We start from the raw sequence: 14,081 nt of genomic DNA on the forward strand, positions 1-14,081 counted from the left end.
CCCCGAAGCCCTCAGCACACGGGGCTGACAAAATATCACAGTGTGAGTGCAGTCGGGCACCGCTGCCCTCAGAATGCAAGAGGGGGAGGACTCGATTTCAGGCACATCTAAGCGTCTCACTGATCTTCCTCCTCACATACGATAGATAGCCTGAAAGAGCTACTCACAGATATTTCCGTGAGATTTCCCTCACCGGGAAATCGCAAAAAGCATAAAGCATTCTCTGCAACATGAAGGCTGGGTCGCCCTCAAACATGTCCGCTTGTTTATTATGTTCCGTTACCTGCTGCATGACCTGCCATTTGTCTCCACTAAATAAACTGTCACTAACAGGACATAAAAATATGAATTTAATTCAAAGACATGGCTACAGCCTGGCAGTCTGTCCTCTACATTTCCTGTGGTGTAAAGCTAATCAGCTTATAGTCTTTTAACTATGTGCTTGAAGTCCTTTGGCTAGCTTAATAATGCAGTGCAACAGAGCAGGAGAGACACTAATGCAAATTTGTCATTTAAAGATTCATGTGGAGTTTGTTGCAGCATTCAATATTATTATTAAAATAATGATAATTATTATTATTGTTGTTTTTGTTGTTGTTGTTCAAATCGCAACATGATTTTGGAATTTATTTGTCAATTGAAGGGAACAGTCACAGACTTTCATATTTGATTGTGATTGGCCACCTGATCATGTGACAGAATTGTACCAATCACGGTATTCTCTGAGGTCCATGTGGATTGTTCCCTTATGGTTCAGCAGTGCCTAGTTTGTGCAGATCCTGCATGCAGGCAGCCATTCTTGGGGCTGTTGGCTGTAGCTGTGTAGGTGATATTTAAAATAACAATTTTAGAAACGTGGGCTGCAATTTTGGACAGAAAGATGTGCCAAGAGACCAGAGTCAAAAAAAAAATGTTGAAAAAGCCAGTAAAGTGGGTCGTAGCTTTGAGGGTTGGAGGTCAGCTGGAGCTTTAGGGTTAAATCAGACTGGATACCAGAAGAGGAGGTGAGCTGTAGCATCTGGCCTGTTTTATGGAACTCTCCTGCTGTACAAAGGCAGGTGTGGGGCTCCATAATGATTTACTCTCAGGCTCTGTCGCATCATGTCCAGCAGAGGGCGCTGTGCGGCATCTGGTGCCTTTAAAGAAAAAAACTATGAACAAAATCAATGCTCATTATATGCCCTCTGCTAACCGGGAAATTGCGCCTTTTTCCAGGCAGCCTTAAATACTGTTATTTTCATAGAGGGAACAGGATGCAGACGTCCTCTGGTGCCGTTGCAGACTCGGTGGGTCCTCGTTCTGAAGGGCAGGGTTTGCGCCTGGCTGAATGGGGCAGAGACAGGGACAGTCCCCGTGGCAACTCACCATCCTGTGACTAACAAGCTTGCAGTTGCGTGTGCCTCGCTGTCCACTGCCACAGGCATGTTGCAGAGCTGTAGAATGATCTGGTCCGAGCGGCCTGCCACCCCCCTCTTGGTAACCTTTCTCTCTCTGTCCCCCCTGGCCCACCCCACCCCACCCTTCCTCCTCCTCTTCCTCCTCGGTGCAGACTTTTCAGTAGTTTAGGAGAACTCCACACCATCTCGCAAAGGAGTTATGGAGCTACCTATACCATCCGACCGGGCAGCCGGTACCCTGTGACCCGCCGGACTCCCAGCCCCGGCAAGAGCTCTGGAGGCGTTTCCCCCGACAGGACCGACCCCTTAGGGCGGAGCTATGGCCTGCCCACGTCCCCTTCTGCCCCGCCCACCATCCTCAAGTCGTCGAGCCTGAGCATCCCGCACGAGCCCAAGGAGGTGCGCTTCGTGACGCGTAGCGCCAGCGCCCGCAGCCGCTCGCCCTCGCCGTCGCCCTCCCCCACGCTGGCCTCACCCCTGCTCACGCTCAGGCCCTTCCACCAGAAGCCCCTGCACCTGTGGAACAAGTACGACGTGGGCGACTGGCTGGAGAGCATCAACCTGGGCGAGCACCGCGATCGCTTCCAGGAGCACGAGATCGAGGGCTCGCACCTGCCGGCCCTGACCAAGGATGACTTTGCCGAGCTGGGGGTGACGCGGGTGGGCCACCGCATGAACATCGAGCGCGCTCTCAAGCAGTTACTCGAGAGCTAGCCCCCGCCCAGACCATCAGCTTCAGCCCTTATTTTCAGCGTTAAATTATCAATGAATATTAATTTATACGCTAGTCATCGCATTTGCACTGAATGGAAGATGAGTCCAATGAAGTTAAATCTGAATCTCTGCCCACAACAAGAGCCCCTCCTTAGCCCCTCCCATGGAGCCGAGAGCCAATCAGCCAGTACATTTTCAGTTTGGTGTGAATGATGCATGAACTCCATTTAGAAAGAATCACCTACGAATGGACCCCCCCCCTCCCTCCCCAAATCATGCTAATCAGTTTTTGGGCCTCTGACAGTTTTCCGACTTGAACACCATGTGAGAGAAGGAAAATTCAGTTGCCTTTAAGGATATTTTTTTAGAGATCAACAACGATGAGCAAACGATTAAATAGGACGTCGAGTTTTCTTGGTGGGGGATTTTTGGCTGCCTCACGCATTTGGAATTTTTAATACAGCGTTTTCACATTTTCCAGTTTGGGGGGGGTGGGGGGGAGTTTGTAACTCTCAGACCCTTTTATTGACAGTGGTATCTGTTCTGTTAGGAGAATGTTTAACCAAAACTAGTGGCTTTGAAAAGAATTTACAGCTGAAATAATAAGTAGATAAGGCTTATGTATTTAGAAAACAGCAAAGAAATATAAAACTAAAAAAAATCCTGAAAAAATACATAATCACTTGTGTCCTACTACAAGTTTGAGGGTATACAAGTAAAAATATATAGTCCACCAATTCAGTGTTTTTACCAATTATATATATATATTATATATGAATATATTTGAAAGAAAATGATAAGTATAAAATTTTGTTACAGTTTTACGAAATGTATTTATGGTGTTACATAAAGGTCTCAGACGGATCTTCCCGGGGTGAGCCGGTGTCTGGGTGGTGTGGGCTGCACAGCGTGGCTGGATGGATCTGATCATGCGCTCCTGCTCCTGTCAAACACACGGTCTTCCGTGGTGGAGGGCAGTGGGACAGCCATGTGTCTCACCACACCCCCGGCAGCCCCCACCCCCACCCCACCCTCATGGCAGGGTCCCCTCCACCTCACAGGATAATCCCCTGCCTCTTTGGCCCCCGCCTCCTCCATCTAGGTCGCCGGCCATTTACTGGCCCCCTCACTGACCCGGCCAGGAAGTCGTGTCAGTCCCAGCCCTGCCCTACGCTGCCCACATGCTTTTGCTCAACTCGGAAGCACATACTGCGCCACCTACAGCACGGGCCACGTCACACACAATCTGCCTGGAAGGAGATGGCGCTGCCACTGCCTACAGCCACCCAGCGAAGGCAACGTCCTGAAAGGCGCGGGCACACGTGGACGAGTGTGGGCGTGGCCACATGCAGAGCGCGCCGGTGATTGGTCACCCCACGCATCACATGGCAATAAAGGGGCATGGGGCTGAGAGAGCCCTGTTGTCATGAGCTGCTGCTTCTCCCTCTGAAAAGACCTTTACCTGCAGGCAAGGAAGTGAGTTTCCAAGTGTCAACCGTAAGGAAAAAACTATAAAAGTAACACTCTGGGGGAAAAAACACATCAATATAAAATCTACAATTGTAACAGATTATCATTGAGGGTTTTCTCACAGAGACAATGTAATTAAAATAATTTTAGACTCCCATGTTCTTTGCTAATTTATCTGGATTTTTGATTTATTTCTGTTTATTTTCTCATTGGTGGGTTTTGTAGCTTGTGGAAAATGATGCTTAGAGGTTAAAAAGATTTTGTATCCATTTGTTAAGTCCAGTTTCTGAGTGAAATTAAGACTTGGTTATAAACTCCTCCTACAGCTCCGTAAACATGTAAATATAAAGAAATTACAGTTATTTGCTTTTTATATTAATCCCAAGTAATGTAAATATAATAGTTTTCATATACATTTTTAAAAATTAATTATATATATATATAGATATATATATATATATATGAATGTTTGGCATATATGCATAGCTAACCACCGGTGAAATATGGTGAGAAACTTTTATTATTTATATGAACTATAAAATTGAGGATGATTTGCACAAAACAAGGTGCTAACAAACCCATCCATTGTCTAAGAAGCTTAGCGCTCTCCTGTCCACACAGCTGACTCAGCCCGGTCTAAAGAAAGCTGGTCATTCCTATTAGCTTCTGCTGTGCCGTGTCTCCCTGGGTGAGAACAATACCTTACTGTACACGTCTTAGCATACAGACTGTGGTCCCACTCAGGCAGTAAGAAGCACCGGTATCGGTGTTTTGTGCGCCCTCTGGTGGCCAGGTTAATGTCTCGCCCTCTCTCTCTCTCTCTCTCTCTGCGTTTCCCTCCATTTACGAGTCGAGTGTCTTTTTTCGGTGGCTGACACCTGTTGACCGAAGCTCACTGCCAACGGACTTGTTTCCTTGTAACGCAGGACCTCTGTGAAGGTAGTGATGCTGACCCCTTGTGGTGGAGTGTGAGGTAGAGCACCGCCAAGCCCTGTTATCGGTTTGGCAAATGGGGCATACTGCTGCGTAAACGAAACTCAGAAAACAAGGATGGAAGTGCATTTAAAAATGCGTTGTGACATCAGTCTGATTTTAGCAACGCTGGATATTTTGTTCCTGAATAATGAGAGTTTCAGAAGGCAAGACACGCAGATGTCGCGGTGATAAACAGGCGAGTGTAAGTGAAGTGGACCGTGCTCATGTAATTTGTAGATAATTAATGAAATAAAGATCAGCTTCAGCCAGATCTGTCCAGTATGAGCTGCCGTGTTGTTATCCCGTATTTCTAGGTACGATTTAGGGAGAAGAAGACTACACTGATCACATGAGTCCAGTGAGCTTCAGAAACGTCACACCCGGCTGACAGTTAAGCCGACATTAAAACGTCAATGAAATCACACAACGTACTTCTCAGTGCTCTGCTGGACCGGAGCTTGTGCAACAGAAACGCTGAACTTTCGTGAATCTTCTGCTGTGCACCTTTTCCCCCCCTTGCAGGAAACGCTGAATAGTTTCCCTTCATAGACATTAAGTGTTTTGGAGGATAGACATGGTGTGATAATTGTTGTAAAGAAAAAAAGGGAAAAAAATGTGCCAAAAGTGTTGGACTTTCAATTTCTCTGCATTTAAAAATATTTCTGTTGAAATAGCTTCTAAACGATCAGGATTAGCACTGCAGTGCCCCCTCCTGAAATTGTCGAGTACTACTGACACCTGCTAATATAATTTACTGTATGTACAGAATTCGTTTTAGTTTATTTTATTGGTGGGTTTTCTGTAAAGGAGTGTATATATACATATACACACATACGCATATAAAATTACATTCTTGTGTGGGGTTTTTCACAAACAATTGTATCGATATTATCAGATATTATGAAGTGTTGAGGCATCTTTTGTTTGAAGTACAACTGAGGTTTTGCGGATTTGACAGTCATAGAAGAAAATGGATCATCCTGCTGCTCTCCCCAGCCGCACACACCCCCCCCCCCCCCCCCATGAGAGCCCAGCGTGGGCCCAGAGGAGCGAAATGTAGCTACTGTCTGCTTTTAAGGTGTCGGATACATGCTCCTTCCGCGTCATTTAATGGCTTTCATGCACATGCAAACAACTGGCAAAAAAAAACTAAAAAATACATCTTTCATATACATCTTCTTTAAGCTTGATTCACTTCGTCAGTCTCATTGTAAAACTACAAAGCACAAAATGAACAGCAAAGATGCCAAACTTGAGGATCCCACTTGACAGTATACCAGGGTGGGTATTGGGTCATTACCCAGACGGCTGTGTGACGTTCGGAGGTTTCTTCTCTTGCACTGTGAGCCGAGGTCGTGGGCTGGTTGACCTGGTGTTTCTCACCGGCCGGTCAGACCAGAACCCAGCGCCTCTGTAGACTTCCTTGCACTTTGTCCGTACAGCCCACCAGACGGTACCTCCAGCGTGAGGGCGGTTTGCTCCTCCTGATTGGCTGAGGAGTGAAGGTCGTTAAACCTGATTGAATTTCCCCTGGGTCATAGTGTCAGAAGCGAAGATGGAGCAAGCAAAGATGTGCTTATGAAAAGTGTGATACGTGACGTTGTGACATATGAGGCTTTTAAGGAAGGTGTGTAGAAACACAAGAGGCACGATTGTAATAAAGTTATGATTGATTAAAGAAAAAGTGTTATCAGTACTCTTGTCATTCTGAATTCAGCTACTTGAAATAAAATGTCTGACCTGTGATGGAAACAAATTTAAAACAAATATATCCTTTGTATTCAGATGGTCCTTAAAAGACAACTGCAGCCCAACACAGACCTGTTGTCTTTGTTTTTATTGACCTTTCACCTGCAAGTGAAATGAAGACATGATATAAACAAATGAAATGCACACATTCAGAACTGGTGACATTTTGTGTGGTGACATTTGGGACATGGACAGTGGTCTCTCTGCAGACTGTTATTTTAGACAAACATGCTGGATATTTTTTTCACCTCTAGTTCAGTGATAATTTCAGCACAACGCCTTAGTTTGTATCTTGATAAACTGTGACAAGGATTCTAACACTGACATTCCTATAATATAGTATGTATCACATGCAACATTGAATTCTAATTCTTTAGTCAATAACATGTCAATTTGAAAGCTGGCCATTGAAAGTACTGCTTAAAAACAACGATAAAGGTTCAGTTACACACAAAGATTTCAGCACAGTGAGGTAGGAAGTTATTAATGTTAGGAAAACAAATATACATAACGGTGTAAAACTGATGCCTGCTTCCACGTTTCAGCGTAGAACACAGTATTATTGTTTTTTATTGTAGGGTTACTGAAATCCTGTTACAGTATGATCCCATTTATCATTAGATTATCTTATTTTAATCAAAGTCATCAATAAATATTAAAACGGTTTTACGCCAAAATGTATCTCAGAAATCAATTCCTTGGTATTTTTGGACTGTGAATGGATGTCTGCACCCTGACTGGCTGAATATTAGTGAACCTGGCTTGTTAGTCTATTAAATTAGGGCCCATTATATTGAGGAAAGAAGCCAGAGATTTAGCAAGTTTCACTGTTCATCAGCTATGTTATTATATAATTATTGAAAAACTATAATTCTCACTAGGCCATTGGATTTTTTATTTATATCAAGAATCATATTTTCAAAGTATTTCTGTGAGTGTTCATAGAAAATCATTTTATAACTGTCTGAACAACAGATCCCAGTGCTATTGAGACTAAGAAATATTCAGAACCAAATAAGTGTTTCTAGATTTTTTTTCACAGTTCGCCTCCTGACATCCTACAAGAAAATAAATTGAAAAGAAAATATTACATTTTCCAAACCATTATAGCTGACCCATAAACTCTCTGTAGACAAGAGGAAGCTGGCAGTGAAGGGCAGCTGGGGGTTAAAGGTCGTGCTCAAGGACCCACTGATCACAGACACAGAGGCTTAGCTCACTGAGCTACACACCACCCCCTAAACACAATAAGATATTGTTGTTGTAGCTTGTTTTGAATATAAGTAGCCTGATAGTCTACAATAAATGAACCTCATCGAACGAGTAACATGTTAATGAGTACAGATGGGTAAATAGAAAAACAGAAACAATGCAGTTTTCATTTGTTTGACATCAAAGACTAGAGTAATTAATCTCTGTTAGGGACTTGTGCTGAATAGACTATTGACTATAATCCATTTCACTTTGGTATAAAAATATCAATTACAAATGAGAACATAGTAGTCTGCATTCTGTGGTAATATGCTTAGGGTGTTGTTTAGACAGTGTGTCTGTTTGGCGTCAGATTGTTTGTTTTCTTCACAAAAAAGCCTCACGACGTTCATACTGAGAATTTCTCCATAAGCCTGCTGATGGATTGTTTGTCCTTACAGCCGCCTCGCCACATCCCGGCCGTGCGCATAGGAGGCTTATGTCACCTGCGTCTTTAAAGACGGGTGACAAGCTCTCATGTCCTCTGTTAAATCTTGGCTATTTAAAAGGATCATTAATTACCCTGGACTTATACACGATTAAACAGTTGACACATTTTATTGTTTTATCACAAGTGTAGAAAGATAACAAGATCCTGACCTGTAATAACATTCAGGTACTTACACAACTATACACGTTTGTGCAAATTTCAAAAACAAATGACAGGATAACCAAGTTCGAACCAAAATAGTTCTGTTTCACAGTAGACAAAATGGTAACAGACAGACTCTTTCTGAAGCTCAAGACGCCCCCTAATGTGACCTTTTTACTCCCTGTTACATTCGCTAGTCATACGAATCTTTGGGTATGATGACTGACAATATCACAGAAGTCACGCAGCATGATGTGCAGCCTGATACACATCAGATACAAACACGCCTGTGATCTTAAATAGAAATCTCTTGAAAACATTGAAGTGCGGTGCATCTAGTCCAACTCTATTGGAGACTTCATTACAGCACATTCCTCTACCCAGTACCCAAGGTCTCCGCACGGCTTCTGAAAACACAGAACCTACACTACCTATAATAGATTATTCTTCAGTGTTTGGGCTGGCTTCGTGATGCATTATTTGTCTGTTACAGATAAAGAGAAACAGGCCAGAAAGTGGCACATCCTTATTTGGCCTTGCACATATGTTGTGACCTGTGTTGTGACCCATATTCCTTTTGAGCCCCTCACCTTGTGTGTCTGACCTAATAAATACTCAGTGTGCATGTCCAGAAAGTCTCCGGAGGACAGACAGCTCCTGTGGACGAATTAGCAACCAGCTAGGGCATATTAGCGTACAACATAATGGCTACCACAGCACTGTGGAGATGAACGGATGGAAGTACGGATGGACAGATGTGCGATAAACAGCTCCCGTGTTTCTCCAAGAGGCCGCCCAGGAGCATCCAGATGAGGGAACCTCAAGCAAGCTGTTGGTCCATCTCCTGGAGAAGATCATCCTCCTTATCTGAGGTACCTTCCTTTTTCTCTAGTTCAAAATTCTGCTTAGTAAACAACAAGTCGATGCATTACAAAGCATATTCCAATGAAAAAGGTGTAAACTGCACAACAAAAACAGATCAACATTTCTCAAACCATTACAAAATTAACCGGACCTGCCATTTAGGTAAATCATGTGAAAGTCTCAATATTTAAGAGTTAATCATTTTTCATGCAAAATTAAAATGAGGGTGTAATTAATGAATGTAGACTATTTTACGAATGCGTTAAACACTTTTAAAGTTCGTTTAGACTTAAGTTCATAAGATGGTTAAGTTCTGTTGATTATCATTAACATCAGCACCTCTAATTCCTGCAGAACCTCGTCCATGAAATCACTGGAGTTCTGTTTGTAGGACATGGCCAGTTTGATGGCATCCTTGAACAGCTGTTGGGAAAATAAGATCTAAGTCACCTCAATGTGGTTTAGGAGAAGGTCTTACCGTTAAGGCGAACTCGCTATGTCTGAATGTGACGTATTCCACTGGTCTTTACAATAAACGGCACAAGAGGGAAACGATTCGGCCGGACATAAAACACAAATCAAACCGGCTTGGCGTTTCGTGTTTCCGTTTTACCTTCACAACGTTGGTTCCATCAGCAGCGGAAACATAATATAGAGGTAGACCCTGCTTCTTCGCAAAATTGAAGTTTCTCTGAGTTACCTTCATATCAGCTAGAACAAAACAGAGCAGAAAACTGATTTATTTTTCCATTCTCCTGCTGATTTCCCCCGAGGTAATACAACTTCAGTTACTGCTGTTTGCAGTTATTGTGGTGGGAAAACTCAGAGGCACTGGATTCATCCAGCACTGATTACTGAGGTTATCAGCAAAACATGCCTGCTGATTCGTGTTTTCATGTCACCCTGCCAGTTCTCCATGTTGTGTGACATGCATACAGAGTCTCTACTGAATTTTAGAGAGGCAGCAATCATGAGGCCATATACTTAGACATACCTAGATCCAAATACATAACGTTTTGTTCCAGTGGACATTTGTAAGAAGGATATTCAAACATCCAAAAAATTCCCCAAAGTGGCTTCTTAAAATTACCAGTACCTTAAAAGTGACGTTCAGTTAAGCAACTCAACGTACCGTCGATTTTGTTTGCGACCACTATACAGGGAATCTCTGGCCGGTATTCCCTAAGCTCTCTATACCAGTTCGTAAGGTTTTTATATGTGATCTTCCTCTGAACGTCAAACACCTGCAGAGGGTTAAAAAAAAAAGTCAACACAGTAACAAACCTAAACAAATACTTTCAGAGTACTTTCCCCTCATCACCGGGGTTTCTGAGTACCCCGTACTCTAAAAATATGAATGATGATGAAAATACAAAAATAATACAGAACCTCTGCTAGAGCTGGGATTTAGAGGACCTTAGGACCTCACTCACCATGATACATGCATGGGCCTTGTGGTAATAGGATGGGTGCATGCTCTGAAAGCGCTCCTGTCCCGCCGTGTCCCAAAAATCTGTGGGCAGACGAGCGCCTTTACACTGCAGCCATTCCAGACAACTGCATTTTGTTCAGCGGGAAAAGATGACCTACCTACTAGTACTGTCTTCCCATCGATTGTGGTGGAGTACTTGTAGAGTGTCAGAGCATATGTGGACAGCTGCTGGGGTCGACTACAGACCATGTTAAGGGTTCGAAAATCACAGCAGGTTATTTAGCAGCTTTTACCCAAAGTGACATACAGGTTCCGAGAAAGCAGAGTCAGCCAGTCCCTGAAGCAGCTGGGGCTTAAGGGCCCCACTCAGGGGCCCAATAGTGGCATCACTCTGCCAACCCTGGGATTTGAACTAGCAACCTTCTGATCACAGACACCTAACCTGCTCTGTCACACACTGCCCCCATCACAGCTACAACGTTTAAGAAATTTTAGTACTCAATAACATTAAAATACCCAGGGGGACAGTGCACATTCACCAGTTAATATCACTGTTAATAACTAGTGGCTGAAGACATCAAACAGCAGGAAAGTAAAACTTCGTAAAGGATGCTATCCGTCCATGAGGAATCTCTCCATTAACCTAAAAGCAAATGCAAATGCATTGGATTAGTTCGTGCACATAAAACAAATATATGCGGTTTACTTTCAAACAGTTTCAGTAAATTTAACCAGCGAATCAAACAACCAACCATCCATCCATCCATCCATCAATCTTCCTATTGGTTATCGACAAATGCGAATTGATTAAAACTGGTTTACATTAGACTGCTGCTTCCTGGGATTGGCTCCAGGATGCTGGGAACCAGTTTAAATCAGCTCGCAGTTTAGCACCTGCGCTGACTGCCGGTCGCCGGGGGGAAGCAACGCAGTAGCGTAAGCAGGGGCTCCCCGAATGTGCTCACTTGGATTTTCCGACAGCGCTGTCTCCCAAGCAGATGATCTTGACTTTTTCGTCTGCGTCGTATGTCGCCTGGTCAAAGTCAAAGAGGCTCCCCCCATCATCGCCAGCCATCCCTCTCCCTCGGGATGGAGAGACTCCCGCTGCTGCGTCGTCACTCAATGATGCGATTAGGGATGTTTTGACTAAACTTTTAAACGTACAACTACCTCGCGGATTTGTATATCAGATATACCCCATATATATGCACATGGATTGAAACGTCAAGATTTGATGGCAACGAAAGTCCGATGTTTCACCGTACCCTGTACTTACGATTTTAGCTAGCAATAACGATTAGCTAGCCGGTTTAACTCCAGCTCGTACGACATGATGGGCAGCTTAAGGTTGCCCTAACTTGTACGCGCGTTTCTTGCCTTTAAACTCGAAGTTCGGTTAATAAAAATGCCAGGATATAAAGTGAATGTTGAATTGGTGATATACTAGCCGCTATTCCCCCCAGCTTTTCCAGTGATCGCTTCGGTGAGTTGAATCGGTTCCTACGCAACGCGGGGACGCCACTAGGACCCCTTTTCCGCATCAGGGCTGTTCGGTGTCCTGCCGGAATTTATTGGGTTTAAATTTTTGTTTTCGATATAATTTCATTTACGTTTAATCGAGTTGGTGGTAGGGAAGGGGTTTCCCGCAAATTGTTTACGGTATTTATTTGACGTATTCAGAGTAGTGTAATGCGGCAATCGTAAGCAATACGTAATTTCCTTTGATTCTCTATTGAGCATTTGATCAACATGTTCTCTTACGGCTTTTTCCGAACGTTTTGTATGCTAGTGGATAGCAAAATGCTGTTAAAAACAAACGGAAATGAAGTGTGGGTGATTTCCCGAGGATGTCATAAACTTTAAATTGCCCATAGCAATTTAAAGTATGGATGCCTTAAGCCTATGCTGTCTGCAGTAGACTCCAGGCCCCCTACGACGCTAACCAGGATAAGCGGTTTGTGATGGATGGCTTGGTTGGTTTGATAAGAAGCAAGATTCACAGGACACAATGTGGCTGCCACTGTCAGTATTGCCATGTCTGTACTTTTTCACAGAGGAGATATCTTCTAAGTGAAATAAATGCCTTGAGTAACATGTGATTGACATCTAGAATTAGAATTTGGTGATCAGTGGTCATTGTCAACACACCACAGCGCGCAACAATGAAATGTGTCCTCTGCATTTAACCCATATGTGACTTTTGTGACATCTAATTTTATGTAGTGAAGAATGACTGCCTCTTGTGATTCACCAAACATTTGATTTTTATGAACTAGATGCACTATATATGGATAAAAGTATGGGCTCACCTGACCATTACAACTGCAGGAACTTTTATGACATCTCATTCTAAAGCCATGGGCATCAATACTGAGTTTATCGCCCCCCCAAGAATTTTTGCCCGTTCATGTTGAATGTGAAGGTCTGGCTCGTAGCATCCATTGAAGTTCATCTCAAAGGTGTTTGATGGAATTGAGGTCAGGGCTTGGTGTGAGCCAGTCAAGTTCTTCACATCAAGCTCACCCAACCATGTCTTTATGGACCTTGCTTTGTGCACTGGGGCACAGTCATGCTGGAACAGAAAGGGGCCTTCCCCAAACTGTTCCTACAAAGCTGGAAGCATAGAATTGTCCAAAATGTCTTGGTATGCTGAAGCATTAAGAGTTCTCTTCACTGGAACTAAGGGGCCCAGCCTATGAAAAACAGCCCCATATCATTATCCCTCCTCCACCAAACTTAACAGCTGGCACAATGCAGTCAGGCAGGTAATGGTCTCCTGGAATCCGCCAAACCCAGACTCGTCCATCAGTCTGCCAGACGGAGAAGCATGATTCATCACTCTACAGAACACGTTTCCACTGCTCCACAGTCCAGTGGCGGTGTGCTTTATATCACTCCATGTGATGCCTAGCATTGCGTTTGGTGATGTGAGGCTTGCATGCAGCTGCTTGGCCATGGAAGCCCATTCCATGAAGCTCCCAGCTGGCATTAAGCCCAGCTTTGTGCTGGGGTTAATGCCAGAGGAAGTTTGGAACTCTGCAGTCATTGAATCACCAGAAAGTTTGTGACTGTTACACTGTATGCACCTCAGCACTGGGTGACCCCACTCTGTGACTTTTCATGGTCTGCCATTTTGTGGCTGAGTTTGTTGTTCCTCAGTGCTTCCATTTTGCAGTAATGCCACTTACAGTTGGCCATGGAATATCTAACGGAAGAAATATTTAACTTATCGTAAAGGTGTCGTCTTGCGACAGTACCATACTTGTATTCACGGAGCTCTTCAGAATGACCCATTCTTTCAAAAATGGTAGATGCTTGATCTTATACACCTGTGGCAATGAGTCTGAATGAAACACCTGAATTCAATGATTAGGAGTTGTATCCCAATGCTATTGTTCATATAGTGTACAACACTCTGTCCAATGTGCGTCCTGTGCACGACTACCACGGTGGTGACATGCATTGTGTTGTAGAATGAAACACCTGAGGAGCTTTTTCCCCCAGGTCATAAGGCTCCTGACCCTAGGTCTTCCACTGGACTCTACAGTGACTCTTCAGTCACTGTAACACTGACATCACTCTGTGCACACTGCATATGAGTGCCCATAATCCTATGAGTACTGTTTACATTCAGGTC

General features: G+C 43.8%; 2 protein-coding genes across 12 annotated transcripts in view; one reads left to right on the forward strand and one right to left on the reverse strand.

Moving 5' to 3' along the window:
• The window catches only part of shank3a (SH3 and multiple ankyrin repeat domains 3a), a 189,710-nt gene extending 183,336 nt beyond the window's left edge, over positions 1–6,374 (forward strand). For 7 of the 11 annotated variants that reach the window (XM_023808941.2, XM_023808943.2, XM_023808944.2 and 4 more), the window contains one exon: positions 1,550–6,340. In XM_023808941.2, coding sequence (XP_023664709.2) covers positions 1,550–2,111 — 562 coding nt within the window. In that variant the 3' untranslated portion in view covers positions 2,112–6,340. Of the gene's footprint in view, positions 1–1,549 lie in introns of all 11 variants that reach the window. The other 4 variants (XR_002837898.2, XR_002837899.2, XM_023808947.2 and 1 more) reach the window with 4 other exon arrangements.
• A 1,721-nt stretch (positions 6,375–8,095) lies between these two features.
• On the reverse strand, positions 8,096–11,996 carry rabl2 (RAB, member of RAS oncogene family-like 2). The gene is made up of 8 exons (XM_023808951.2): positions 11,410–11,996; positions 11,058–11,087; positions 10,603–10,682; positions 10,446–10,525; positions 10,145–10,256; positions 9,626–9,723; positions 9,352–9,435; positions 8,096–9,049 (listed from the first exon to the last, which is right to left on the reverse strand). The coding sequence occupies exons 1-8, from the start codon at positions 11,517–11,519 to the stop codon at positions 8,969–8,971; spliced, it is 675 nt and encodes a 224-aa protein (XP_023664719.1). The 5' UTR covers positions 11,520–11,996; the 3' UTR covers positions 8,096–8,968.
• Positions 11,997–14,081: the final 2,085 nt, after the last annotated feature.

The sequence above is a fragment of the Paramormyrops kingsleyae genome, chromosome 1 (genome assembly GCF_048594095.1).
Source record: "Paramormyrops kingsleyae isolate MSU_618 chromosome 1, PKINGS_0.4, whole genome shotgun sequence".
Classification (NCBI taxonomy): Eukaryota; Metazoa; Chordata; class Actinopteri; order Osteoglossiformes; family Mormyridae; genus Paramormyrops; species Paramormyrops kingsleyae.

Coding starts and splice junctions, on each gene's coding strand:
- rabl2 (XM_023808951.2), bottom strand. CDS start 11,519: ATGGCTGGCGATGATGGGGGGAGCCTCTTTGACTTTGACCAGGCGACA. Junction 10,683..11,057: donor AGATTCCTCATGGACGGATA/GCATCCTTTACG, acceptor CATGGTCTGTAG/TCGACCCCAGCAGCTGTCCA. Junction 10,257..10,445: donor AGGCCCATGCATGTATCATG/GTGAGTGAGGTC, acceptor AACCCTCTGCAG/GTGTTTGACGTTCAGAGGAA.